Raw genomic sequence first — 14,351 nt, forward strand, 5'->3', positions numbered from 1 at the left:
AGCTTTTAAAAACGAAATCCCCAAAAAAGCACCTTTAAGTACTTTTTACAAACGCTATGCACCCTGGATATTAATAACAAACAAATCTCTGTGTAGTAATTTTTATTTAAATTTAATTTATTAACCATTTTTTGAACAAAAAAAATATTTAATAGAGACATGTAAATAGGTCAGTGAAAATGTACAAGGAAAGACTAATATAATCTTTTATATACTTGTCCTTTTGACAAGTGACTAAATTTTCTTAATTTCTACCCCTATCTTCAAATTCCTTGTTAAGCAAATTTAATTTTGTGAATAATTAATTTGACTTTTCTTAGATTTTATAAGCATTGTTAGAAATACAAAGTTATTAATAAAAATATTGTGCACATGTATTGTGTACATTTTAGATTTTCAAATCCATGACTTTTCATGACTGGTAATTCCAAGAATTGTTCATAACTTAACAAAGCTACTAATTTCTCTGGCAAAAACACATCAATTAATTTAAAAAAGCATTATAATAACACTAATTGAAATGATAGGTATAACCAAAGCTGTTATACTCTGCACCTTTATATTTATAGATTTTAAATTTAAAAAACAGAGTAAAGAAAGAGTTGAAGCAATAAAATAGCTAAAAAAAAATAAAATACAAAAAAAAAAAAAAATTCTGCAGAATTATATTCTAAAGTTTCTTGTTCATCTGAAAGGAAAGAAATACTAGTGACTTTTTTGTTCTCATTTCAGAATAAGAAAAATTCACCAATGAATGGCTTGCTTCAGCTAGAATTTTAAATTGATAAAATAAAAAATAAAAATAATAAATAAATTTAAAAAAATTCTGAAATCACAGAAGTTTGAAAGATAATTCACTCCAGGAATGTTCTTTCTTTCACCCTGTGTGGAAATAATATTTATAAAAAAATAACAAAAAAATTTAAAATTTGCTTTTTTTAAAACATAAATTCAGAAGCAAAATGACTTAAAGAAAAACTTAAAATGAAACCTACGGCTTGAGACACCATTATAGATCGAGTGACTATGACCTTCTGTCCAACAACATCTCGGAATTGAAGTTTAACCTGACCTTTTACTTCATGTTCACCAGCAAGCTGTATAAAAAAAATAAATAACTTATTACTATAATTAAAATAAAATACTGAAATAGCCTTTATTTATAGCAGTGAAATATAGCTCACTTTTGGATCATGAACAAAAGAACCTCCTCTATCACTGTTTGGTGGAGCTTCACCAGTAGTTACGTAACGTAGGCATTCAATGATGGTCTAAACAAAAAAAGTTACGCAAATAAAAGCATTACTAAAGATTTATTAAAACATAAAACAATATTATAAATAATACTACAAACATGTAATAATTTTAAAATTTAATTTTTTCTTATCAGAGGTAAAAAAAATACAGATTGTAGATAAATCAGAATTTACAGGTTTTGGATATATACAGTTGAACTTGCTTATCTCGAACCTCTTTATCACGAAAACCTCTACTATATCTCAAATTTCTAAATTCCCTACATTTACTATCTAAAATCAATGTATTTTCCATGTTTATGTCGAACATCTTTTATCAAAACTTCCGTTTCTCGAATTTCTAATAATATAGCACGAATGTCCAAGCAACATAACTTTCTTTATCAGTAGAACTTGCAGACTGAGATGAATTTTGTGAATCCACAGGAAGTAGATATGAACAGGTTGGAGATGCTTCTTGGAATTTCGATCACTGTCCCTGCACTTCGTTAACTTGAAAAGAATACAATGATTCAGGCAGGAAGTGAGGGGTTGATAAGTAGGACGGAGTGACCACCAGGGGTTAGCTTTTCAGCATACATAAGAAAGCTAGGAATAGAAAATTCATTTTCACCTCAAAATTTCAGCCAATGGATCAAAGAATAATTAGGAGTTTCAAAGTGAATTATAGAAAACAGTTTGTACGCAAACTTGTAGATCCCATCGATGAAAAAAGCTCTCTTCCAAAAATAAATGTGTTCGATGCCATCAGCATGACAGTTCTGCTTGGAGAAATGTGTCTCTAAAAATTATCCAAAATGGTTTTTAAATGGCTGGTTTTAAAAATAGCTGTGAACAGGGCTAAAAAAAACTCAGAAATTGTACCCGTTCCTGAGGACGGCTTGTCCAACAATGCACCAGTCTTCCTTTGAAGCTAACCCGTTACACCATGGAAATTCTTATTTACAAATCTCTAGAAATGGTCGCTTTTTCTTCTCTTTGTCGTAAATTTGATGACGATTTTCATTTTTTTTCAATAACGTCAGATGGACCACTCTTTTCTGTAATAGTTTTCACCTTTTTAATGGTATCGTTTCCGATTCCGCTACCAAAATAATTACTAATGCTTCGATGCCGTTTAAACTTTTTGTCGTAAATATGCCGAGAACGGTAATGCAAGCGGAGTCGGGAATTTGTTTTCGCTTTTTCAGAAGTAGGAAAGGGAGACAAGAACTTTCGAGAAGACGAGTGACTTAGAGGAGTAACGCGAGGAGCGGCGAGCCAGGATTTGAAGGCCCTAATTGGAGGCAACAAGGAGAAGTCAACAGTGGAACAGAGCTGGACGGAACTTGAACAGAAGAATTGTTAATTCCTTCGTTAGAAGTCCAAATGCACATGCACAGAGCCACTTTTCTTTTGTTCACCAATTACGTGAGAACGCGCATTTGGTCTGACGAAGGAATTAACAGGATTTCTAGATTAGAGGGTCATTTTAGAAGTGAGACGCTAGACTCCTGTAAGATAACAAAAATTGAAAATGTATCACGAACATTAACGGGAAAGTGGCCATCCGCTCGGACAGGCGGTTTTTCGAGTCCTGCCTGTGAAGATGATGAACAAGAGGTTGAAGGCATCAGTAATGAAGAAGAAACTGTTGAAAATACAGTGCCTGATTAGCAAGAATGAAATGCAATAAAATCGGGATTTAATGTTGAAATTGATTTTGAAGATTTTTACAAGTGGACAACTGCCTGGTAACATGCGGAACGTTGACAGATGCGAAAATCATAAATAATGTTAAAGGAATATCACATGAAAGAGTTGAAAATCATATTAATGAACCAGGAGTGAGAGCAAAAGAAACAGAAAAAGCTGTAGAACTCTTACAAACTTTTCTTGAATCCTAAGAAAATGGAAGAATTTACCCCGACCCGCCCTTATTTAGGGCATACGGGTAAATGTTTATTAAAATCAAAAAAAAAATATCCAGAGAACAGTAGAAACATAAATTACATAAAATACACATCAGACATGGCAACAGCCCATGAACATGGCGGGCGTAGAACAGCTAAAATCATGTAAGGTGATAAACATTAAAACAGCAATATATTAAAAGTGTCAATTAAAAGAATAATTTAAAAGAGCAATTTAAAAGATAAACGTGCAAAAATTACAAGAGAACAATATTGTAAAACAATTAAAAGCATTACTATTAAAACCAATTAAATAGTACAAAAGTAAATAACAATAAAATTGGAGCAAGTAAAAGAAGAATAGTTTATAAAAGACATAGTAAAAAAAATGAGACACCCAAGCTGGAAGGAACAAGTTCCGAGACATTAAAGACCGTCCCCCAATACATCCTCTAAAGTTTGTTTAATAATCTTTTTTATGATATTTCTACAAGTCAGGTTAGCATAGCATTGATGTTGGCCAATATTATTAAAGTTATTGCCCCGGATTGTCTGGAATTGAGAACAATTTATTAACAAGTGATCAATAGATTGATATTCACCACAGTAATTGCATTCTGGAGTTTTGTGGAATAATTTATATTGGTGTTCTCCAAACACTCCGTGGCCTGTTAAAAATTGATTGAGATAGAAGTTTGCTTGTAGTCTATTTAATTTCGGGTCTTTAAAAAATTTGAATGTCTGTCTCCCTTTCTCGGAACTCCGCCATTCCAGCCCCCAGCGCTTCATGCTATATAATTTAACCTGAGTTTTAATTTGGGCGATGGAGCTTGGGACCTCAAGGGCAACCCGGCAGAGATCGGTGGCTTTCTTAGCTGCTCGATCCGCCTCCTCGTTGCCTTGAGTACCTATATGAAATCCTAAGAAAATATCGACTATGGGGAGATTTGCTGCTCTTTCTAACCTTAAAAGAATTATCGAAACAAAGGTTATCTTTAAAAAGTCATTTCCAAAGTTAAATGTATGTTACATTTTTTTTACGTAAATAGATGTATGTGGTATAATTAATTTACTGAAATGCCAGTATTTTTCTAAGAACAATTAATGCACTTTTAATAGAATTTCTTAATTAAATGTAATTTTTTTATAGTACCAGTATAACTCGAAACCTCTTTATCTCAAATTTTTTGCATTTCCCGTGAGATTTGGGATAAACAGGTCTGACTGTATCATGTTTTTACAGTTTTAAATTTGGATAAAACATACACAAGAAGAACCTAAATAATTACATTTATTTGGTATAAATACTGTTCGTGATATTTTAAATATCATATTGCATATAACGACAAATATTAAATTTCCAATTTTCTTGTATTTAACATACATTTAAAAAAAATATCTTAAAAAAAAGATGTGAATTATCTATAGTTGGAAGTTATCTATGCTGCATAGAAGAAAAACTTTTACTTCTATGCAGCATACTTCTATGCATTCTAATTACAGAAAAAGAACTTTAAATATTCAAATAATTATCTAGAAACAATCATTTTCTTACATAGAAAAACAAGTATTTTTCTTCCTTGTAAGCAAGTAAAATTTCATTAGTGAGTTAAACTCACAGTTTTAAAATTTGATACAAAAATGTATTTATTTATTTTACTACAATAAATTATAAAATTAAACAATAAAACTAATTAAAGTATTATCAAGTAAGCATTGATATACTATTCATAAATTGGTACATTAACATACACAGGGGTGATTGTGAGCCCAAGTCAAAATTCCGGAAAATTTCTTGAGTAAAAAAAAAAAGTTTAAATCGAAAAATTAGAAAAAAATTTAAACAAGGTTTTTTTCTTATTTTCAATATTTCTTAGTTTACATAAAATATAGTTAAAATTTTACACATACCTATACCATTTACACATACCTATGATAACCTGGAGAAGTAATTGAAATTTACAAATATGTCTTTCTTTCTTGAGTTTATTATAATAACTATTTACTGATAAAAAATGAATATAAGCTTATAAAGTATCAGGATCTCCCTTACAAACAAATAAAATAAACTGTGTTTTCAAGTTCCACCTTTGACCGGATCACGGCTAGCGAAAAATCCGGAAATCCGGATTTTTTCCGGAACACAATCAGCCCTGTATGCACTTATATATCTTATGATTTAAAAATAAATTTAAAAAATTCAACCGCTTTTCAATTTACTGAGTATTATCTTAAATTTTTTAAAATTTCAGTTTTAACCTGTTTTTAACGCTTAGCATGTCAAACACCATTTTTTGATGTTATACACTCGACTCCATTTCTTAAAACATAACCGATGATATATAAAGAGAAAATAAACTGATTTATGACATTTAATTTGTCATGAAAGAACGAACATGAAAAATTATGCAAAGTTACAAAAAAATACAAATACATGAAAACGTTTCCTTTAATAATAACAACTTTTCCTTACTCTTTTCACATGAAAAAAAACAGGTTGCTTAATAGTTGGCTTAATCTGAAAAATATGAGTTTATTAAGATATAAGAGTCTAATTAGGTTTTCTTATGTTTCTTGACGAAACAGGAGATATTTCTGTATCGTGATGTCGCGCCAACTAGATTTTAAACTTGCAAATTTTCTTTTAAAAAATAACAACTGGAAAGAGATTTCCATATTCTGATCAGTGGCAGAATAATCGAAGTCTTGGCAACTTCTGAGCAGCGATCTGTGAAAAACTAAAAATAAATATCGCAGAAATGGATAAACTTGAAAGATCTAACTTGTAGCCATCCCCGGGCAAACATCGACATGTTTTTTTTTTTTTTTAAAGTTGCAAGTTTAAAATCTATTTGGCACCTTGGAGATTATAGTTAATGCGGCAGTACAGGATACAGAAATATCATCTGCCCCGGGGTGGCAACGAGTTATACCTTTCTGTGATTTTTTTCTTTCTTTTAGTTTCTCGCCGGCCATAGCCTAAGTTGAAAAGACTTGGCGCTTATTATGCTACAGATCATGATATGAAAATCTCCCCTCAGAAACCGATTGTGTATAAGCCACAAGCTAACAACTGAAGCTAACTTAATTTTATTTTCCTATCCACAACATTACATCCCAGCATTAACATATACATGTGTTTTAAATGGTGTTGATCTGATATTTTCTGATTTCACCAAAATTTAAGCATTGCGTCATTTTAGAAAACGAGAACTCCGGAAAAAAGGCATAATAAATACAAGAAAAATACGCACAGTTTTACCAGATCCATTAGGTCCCAAAATCAAAGTTAAAGGTTTGAAAAACTCGACCATTTGTCGATTATGATCTTCTGGTCCGAAACTTCGAATGCCCATGATAGACATCTTCTCAATGACTGACATGGTGATTATACAAATTTACTCTCTAAAAAAAACAATAAAATATGCACTTGAAATGTCAAAATATTAAGTTTACGTGGGGAGTATTAAATACGTGATATACCTGTTGACTTGAATTTTAAAAACAATGGATAAAAAGCTTTGAAGATCACAAAGTTAAACACAAATTATTACAACACAGAAGAATATATTTCTCGCATCATTGTACATTTATTTGACACAGCAAAAATTAACAGCTTAAATATTTTAAAATTAAAAATTATGAATCAGAAAGCAGACGACAAAATAAATGTGATTCGCGCGTTGAGTGAAAATGACAGTTAAGTTCGGAAAATTAAAAAATAAAACTGATTTTACATTCGTGTTGTGCTAGCTGACCATTCGCGATTGCAGCGCTCGATTACATCATCTGGGGAGAAGACCGGTTCCATGTAAAATTTCCACAATGCTTTCTGATAGAACCATGCTCAATTAAGATTTCAATCCCTGCAGTTTCCTAAATTAAAATTTTTTTAATCCATTTGGAAATCAGGAACTAGTGTTCCTCTTTCTTCTATGCCTCTTCACACGCTAATGGTGAAAGCGTAAGTTCTATTGTACGCCACAAGTATCCCATTTCGATCGCCCATATTCAATGGCGTAGCGAGGGGTGGGAAAGAGGGGGCATCATGCCCCGGGCGCTACTCACAAAGGGGCGCCAAATGGTCCGCAAAACAAAAAATTGCTGGATAATTTTTTTTAATTATAATTAATTTCTGGAAAATATATTTTAAATTAGTGCCAGTGTAATATAATAAATGTTAATTCATAAATATTATTCATAATATTTAATTCATATTGTCACTTTAATAGTCTAAATCAAACTGTAATAATATATTCATAATAGAAATGGCACGTCTTTTCTACTGGCAGACCTGTGTCTGTCAGCACTTCCTTATGGCATCTACGCTGTGTGGTTACATAAATTATCTCATAATATGTTATAATAAATATTTGCAGTGCACAAAGTACAAACATTCTTTCAGAACACTATTTATTTTTATTTGTATAAACGCAATCCATCTTACGCNTGCTAATTTCGAACACACGTGAATGCATTACAATTAAAAAGAGATAATTTTATTGTTATAGTTAATTTTTATTTATTTATTAATCTATTAAAAAAATGCAATGCAATCTTTTTGGAAAATTTTATAACCGTTGTTGAACAGCCGATCGAATTGTTTGAATTTGCGACTGCTAATGTTCAACTTCGCAGCCTTGTAATTTTGAACCCAATTCAGAAGACAAGGGAACTCCTGTATCGAGCATTTTGGAGAAATTTGCCTTCGCGGAGGAATTTTTTGATTGAACTAATTTGCATTTGCGTTACATGGAGAAGAGGATCACGAAAGCTTCCCGCGCTTAGTCTGACGGCAAGGGTAACCAATGATCCGTCAAGGAGGATATTTTACGTCAGCACTGTGGTAGGTGCAAGCCGGATACGGAATTCGTGTCGAGCAATCATTGCAGGGAATCGAACCCGGCTCACCTCGTTGGAAGGCGAATGCTCTATCCCCTGAGCCACCACGGCTCTTTTTGCAATATTGCCAAAAAGGCTTAAATACTTCAAACAATGCTTTTATTTAAGACATTATGAATATTTTAGGAAGGGCGCAAGGGCGAGATTTGCCATAGGCGCTTCTTTCCATAGATACGCCTCTGCCCAGACCGTCACCAATAGTCCATTGTGCAGCTCTAGTGCGACGTAAATTAACAACAACAACAGCTGAAAGTTTTTGACAACTTTTAAACTCATAAATTTGTTGAGATAGAAAATAAAAAATATGTAGCAGATTTGGACTTTTATATATTGAACGTAATTTCTTTATTAGGTTGAAATTGATCTAAATAACAAAGTTTTAGCGAGTATTTAGTTAACTTTGACAAAAAAGACCATACGCAAATTTTAATCCCTTAACAGTGACAGTGCGAAATGTGCAAAATATATTTCAGAAAAATGGACCAAAAATTGAACATTTTTTTGTCTGTTTAATTTTGTTTTTTGTATTATTATAAAAGTTAGAAAATGGTTTTTTATTACAAAAATTAAATTTTTAATGCAATAACTACTGTAATTATAATTTTTACATTCACTTAAGAAAGTAGTGGATTACACACTTCTTATTCAATTAGAGCAAATTAAACAAAATTTTGAAGTTAAATATGATATAACTATCATAATATAATATAAAAACAAAGTATCATGATTTTCAGTGCGTAAATTTTGCAAATCTCTTACAGTCAGTATGGTATATCCTAAAATACGGTACTACACACAAGCCCATATCGCTCCCTTTGGAATAAATCGTGTCTCATGTCTTATCCTCTTCCCTTTTTCATCGGTTTTACGACAGCATATATAACACTGTCTAGTTGAAGTAGATTTTTTTAACGTTGGTGGAATGTATTCTGGAAAGCGTTAACCTGTGAGGAGCAGCAAGGTTACATTAGGACGCCCTGGTCCTGGTAGCTGAACATTAGGTTTATTTTGTGCGACAATTACTATTCTGTAGTTCATATTTTTTTTTGCACCTCCTACTGAATTATATATAATGAAGGAATTATACAATGCCTGATCTAGGAGAAGGAAAATATCTTTTGGTAATATTTTTTACCTCGTTTTCTTTCAACTGGGTAGCTTGTAAGATGTTGATCGAATTTATCAGCACCTCCTATAGTGTTGTTGTAGTCATGAACTACTTCTGGTTTCAATTTCTTTTCTTTTTTCTTATCTTCAAATTCTATCATTTCTGCAATATCGACTGAAGAAATCATGTAAACATCTTTTTCATCGTGCCATTTTATAGCAATAACTTTTTCAAGTTGACAAGCGATAGAACGTCACCTTTCTTAATTTTTTTTTGTGTTTCTTTTTTTTTGTTTTTGAAATTAGGTGGCAACTCCTACTTAATTGTACGTACTGTGCCGCATGTGTCAGTCGAACACTGTTGAATTAGTATATCGGCCAACTGTGGAGAAGTATAATAGTTGTCGGTGATCAGACAATATCATTTTCCTATCATCAGTGACATAACCACTTGACCAGACATTCCAAGAAGTCAGTACCAATTTTTTTGTGCCCTTTCCTGTGCATATAATACTGGAAAAAATGCATTCCGTCTCGCATAACATAAATGTCCCAAAGCGAGCTCTTTTTTGAGGCATGTACTGGATCCATCCCATTCTATACCCTTATACAGCGTAAGACTTTCGCTCACATCGTGATCTGGAACGTATAAAGAAGAATATTTACTTTAAATTAAAGGAAGATAAAAAAAGTTATTGAAAAAAGGATTATTGCTTTTAGTAAAAAATTAAATTTTAAATTGAATAGGATTACTTTTCCATTCTTATTTCCTATAGTTAAATTTCCGAAAAATCCAGTAAAATTTAGATTTATTGCGTGTGGTACAAATTGTTATAATTCTAGTATTAGTAAAAAGTTTTTTTATTTTATCAAAATTATTTTACTTAAGATTAAAGAAGAGAAAAATATTGTTATTCATAGTAACGTTGGTGTTTTGAATTTTATTAATAATAATGTAGTTTCTAATATCAATACTTTTGACTTTGAAAATCTGTACACCAGTATACCACATGCACAAATAATTGAAATTTGTAGTGGTATTTTTAATAAATATTTATTTAATGAAAATATTGATAAATCTTATTGGGTGGATATTTGCAGGTTTAATCTTCTTGAAAATGCACTTTTTAATGGTCTTAATTTTTATAAACAAAACATAGGGAATCCGCAAAGTAATTCCTTTTCTGGTGCTTTTGCTACTATTTTTTTGAAGCTAATTTTAGCGAGTTTAATAATTGTAAAGCATTTAGATATATTGAGGATTTAATTTTATTTAATTGTGACAATTATGATTTTATTTTTAATATATATCCTAAAGATTAGGTTTTGAAGAAGACCAATGAAAATTGCTTAAATGTTGAATATTTAGATTCTAAAATTGATATTGTTGATAAACAAATTAAAATTGGTGATAAAAGAAAGGCTTTTAAATTTAAACTTATTTTTTTTTCTGTAATTTTAATACTAATTTGTGCAGTAAAATTTTCAAAAATTTAGTTTTTTCTCAATTGTTTAGAATAAATAAAATTTGTAATAGTGTTGAAAGTTTTCAAGAGGCAACAAGTAATTTTTTTAAAAAATTTAGAAAATAATGGTTTTCCTTTTAATTTTTGTAATATTGATTTTAAAATTAAGAAAATGATTGAGAATTATTAGTTTCGTTTTCTCATTTAATAGGGCAAGATTCAAGTCTTGATCGAGTTGCCCCGGTCAAGCATTTCTGTTAATGATGTCACTATTTTCTAGCTCTTTCTTTTTTTTTTATGTCTCTTTTTAATCGAAAATTAGGGGTCGCTGTTTTTTATGTTTATTACTGTTTAGTTGTGTCTCACCGTCAGTAGTGTAATTTGGCGATTAGATTTTTGTTTCAAGTAAGCTTTTGTGTGTACTATTCTTATGTATTTGCCTTGTTTTTATACTTCCGTATTTGCTTTATGTATCTTATATTTTGTATTGTATTCTCTTCCAGGACTTTGGCAATGCCTTTGGGGTACACACAGAGCAATTTCAGACATTTATCATGCCCTCACGATAGAAAAGGTTCTGCTTTTATGACTTCCGGAGCTGGTACCCCCTGAAGACGTCAGCTTCGGTAGCCATATATATTCATTTTTTAGTATTTCATTGCTTCTTTTGTTTTAATTCCTTTTCGATTCTTAGCTGTTAGCGCGTTTTTCCACTGGAAGTAATATTTTTAATCGCTTTAAATATTTTGAATTCTTTTCTTAATATTCCAAAAAAAAACTCCGTCGCCAATATCCTTGAACTGTGAAACAAAAGAAAAGGCTTTCTTCTCTTATATTCACTTCATCTTTCATTTTACCCCTTGCGTCACTATATGGTTATCGGCATTTTTCGATATTCACTGAAGGTTATTTTTAATCAATAAGTGACAGGACTTTTCGGTATTTATCGTGTGTAATTAATTATTTGTTTTGACAGGCATGTTCAGCAGAAGATTAAGCTCTGCAACTGAGCCTGACAGTTAAAGATTTTAAAATTATGCAGGCTAAAATTCCATCAGATCCTGACAAATCTGATTGCAAAATACGCAATTACGAAAACAAAAACTTTAAAACTACAAATGATAATAAAGTTTTTAAATTTATTTCGGTATAAATGCGCCTTTTTTAGGATACTTATGCATGATTTGCTTTTTCTACAAAAAGTAAATAAGTATTTTTTTTTTATTTAAGCTCCTCATTTTATTTGTTTTTAGAGGTATGTTCAGTAGAAGATTAAGCTCGAGAACGGAGATTGACAGTTGAAGAAATTAAAATTATTTGGGTCGAAATTCCGTCAGATCCTGACAAATCTGAATGCAAAATATACAATTGTGAATACAAAAATTTCAAAACTACAAATGATAATAAAGCTTTTTTAAATTTATTTCGTTATAAATGTGGCTTTATTAAGATACTTATGCATGATTTGCTTTTTCTACAAAAAGTACAGTGTTATTATTTTTTTATATTTAAGCTTCTCATTTTATTTGTTTTTACAGGTATGTTCAGTAGAAGATTAAGCTCGAGAACGGAGCTTAACAGTTGAAGACATTAAAATCATTTGGGTTGAAATTCCGTCAGATCCTGACAAATCTGAATGCAAAATATACAATTACGAATACAAAAACTTCGAAACTACAAATGATAAGAAGGTTTTTTCAATTTCTTTCGTTATAAATGTTACTTTTATTTTAATTCTAATTGATCTTTGAATCGTTATAAAATTGAGAAGTACATGAATGCCACATGTTTAATCACAAAAATAAACTACCTTACAAAGAAAAAATGCAATTTTCAAATTAGAGTCTCAGGATCCATGCATTTATTGAACCCTTTAAAAAGAAATTTGCGAAAGTCACGAATACATGCAGGAAAGTCCGAAATGGTTTCACCAACACTTCCAATTCGCTATAATGGAAAATATTCAACAATTTATACCTTTTTATACCCATAAATACACTTAGGACAACCTATGTAATAATAGATAGTTCTGTCACTATTTCTTTATTCCCATTGAATTCATGTTTTACGTTTATTGAGTGGTAAAGCCGAAAGTAATAGCAGTTTGACTATTTCCTCCACGTTTTTATCATTCATGGACTCTCTCTCACAGAAATAATGTTAGTTTTTGAAACTCAAAAATGCTAAACACCTTTTTCTAGTCGTTTCCTGATAACAGAAAAAAAAAATGAAATTCGGTCGTTATTTTGAAATGTGAGGTTCAGTTCACATGTTCTAACGGCTCTTAAAATAATCGATGTGTATTTAGAAGAGCAAATGGGATTGCATGTATCGGTCGTTATAATTGTAGGTTTGTAGTATTAAGGAGGGGAGCGCCGTACTAAAGAGCGTAGACTATATATATAATATTAAAATACTTTAAATACCTAGCTCCTAATATCTTAATGTATACATATAGCTTTAAAGTTTATTGGTAACGATAGTTTTAAAAAGAGTGATGTTGCAAATTTTTTCAAAGTGGTAGGTTTTATTATCATAGGAATGTAAATTTTTCCAATTAGGGCACGTGCATGATCGGAAGAATGAACCGATATAATCTAATTTATAATTAATTTATTTTATAACCACGTTAAACAGCCAATTCAATTCTGAGTCTACGACTATCATTGTTGAACTTCTTAGCCTTCTGACTTTGGAACTAATCCACATTTGCGTTACATGGAGAGGAAAACCATGAATACCTTGCCAGAAAGGGATTCTGATTTGTCTACCACTGAAGATATTTTACATCAGCACTGTGGTTGGTGTGATCCGGGAGCAGAATTCGTATCAACCAACCGCAGCTGGAACTCGAACATGGGTCACCTCAGAAGGAGACGAGTGCTCTATCCCCTGAACCACCGCTGATTGATTTTATTTAATGGGTCTTTTTACGGCAGTTTAGCTTCCTCAATTCGTAATTTTTCCACAGTAATATGACTTCAAAATATTTGATTTTTTTTTCGGCCCAAATATGTATACAGTTTTGTTTTTCTCACACTATATTTTTCTTTTCTAAATTATGCATTATCTCTAATATTATTAAAAAAACTATCTTTTTTAATCCCCAGTGATCTCTCTCTTATACAGAGAGATAGAGAAAGAGAGTGAAAAAGAGATCTTGAGTTACTGAGCTATAATCATTGAGTTAATTGTGCATTAAAATTAATACATTTACATAAAAATATTTTAGTTATTTATATTGATAATTTTTCATGAACAAAACCAATTCGACTAAAATCCGGGGCTAAAGATTTTTTAACTAACCAATAATCTGTTCAAATATTCATTTAACTAATTAATATGAAATATTATTCAAAAAATTTAATAAATTTTGATAAAAATCATCGTGCTAAAATGTTATATATACACTGAGTGGCCAAATTATTATGACCACCTCAGAGTTTTATGCAAATGAGTTATTGCGTCACAGCGTTGCCGCTAGAGGGCAAGATAACCATAACACGGGAATGCTGGACAAGTGAGTCATACTGTGTTGCTTGCTCAGATATGGGAAAGAAAAGTGATTTAACTGAATTTTAACGTGGAATGATTGTGGGTGCGAGATGTGTCGGAACGAGCATCAGCAAAACGGCTGCACTTGTGAAGTGGTCTAGAGCAGCAGTTGTTAATGTGTACAAAGAATGGACAATCAAGCAAAAAACCGGATCTCACTGTTTTATTAATGG

The 14,351-nt window shown here is 31.2% G+C and overlaps 1 protein-coding gene across 1 annotated transcript; it reads right to left on the bottom strand.

Annotated features, from left to right (window-relative positions):
• Window positions 1-938: 938 nt before the first annotated feature.
• LOC107455149 (DNA repair protein RAD50) lies at window positions 939-6,848 on the bottom strand. The gene is made up of 4 exons (XM_071180884.1): window positions 6,632-6,848; window positions 6,403-6,553; window positions 1,185-1,271; window positions 939-1,097 (listed from the first exon to the last, which is right to left on the bottom strand). Exons 2-4 carry the CDS (start codon window positions 6,529-6,531, stop codon window positions 939-941), a joined length of 375 nt encoding a protein of 124 aa, XP_071036985.1. The 5' UTR covers window positions 6,532-6,553; window positions 6,632-6,848.
• Window positions 6,849-14,351: the final 7,503 nt, after the last annotated feature.

Source organism: Parasteatoda tepidariorum, chromosome 5, assembly GCF_043381705.1.
Source record: "Parasteatoda tepidariorum isolate YZ-2023 chromosome 5, CAS_Ptep_4.0, whole genome shotgun sequence".
NCBI lineage: Eukaryota > Metazoa > Arthropoda > Arachnida > Araneae > Theridiidae > Parasteatoda > Parasteatoda tepidariorum.

Excerpts from the sequence above, each read along its gene's own strand:
- LOC107455149 (XM_071180884.1), bottom strand. The coding sequence starts at position 6,531 with ATGTCAGTCATTGAGAAGATGTCTATCATGGGCATTCGAAGTTTCGGA. Across the intron at positions 1,272-6,402 it reads CTAATGGATCTGGTAAAACT|ACCATCATTGAATGCCTACG; the intron begins GTGCGTATTTTT and ends TTTTTTGTTTAG. Across the intron at positions 1,098-1,184 it reads CTTTTGTTCATGATCCAAAA|CTTGCTGGTGAACATGAAGT; the intron begins GTGAGCTATATT and ends TTTTTTATACAG.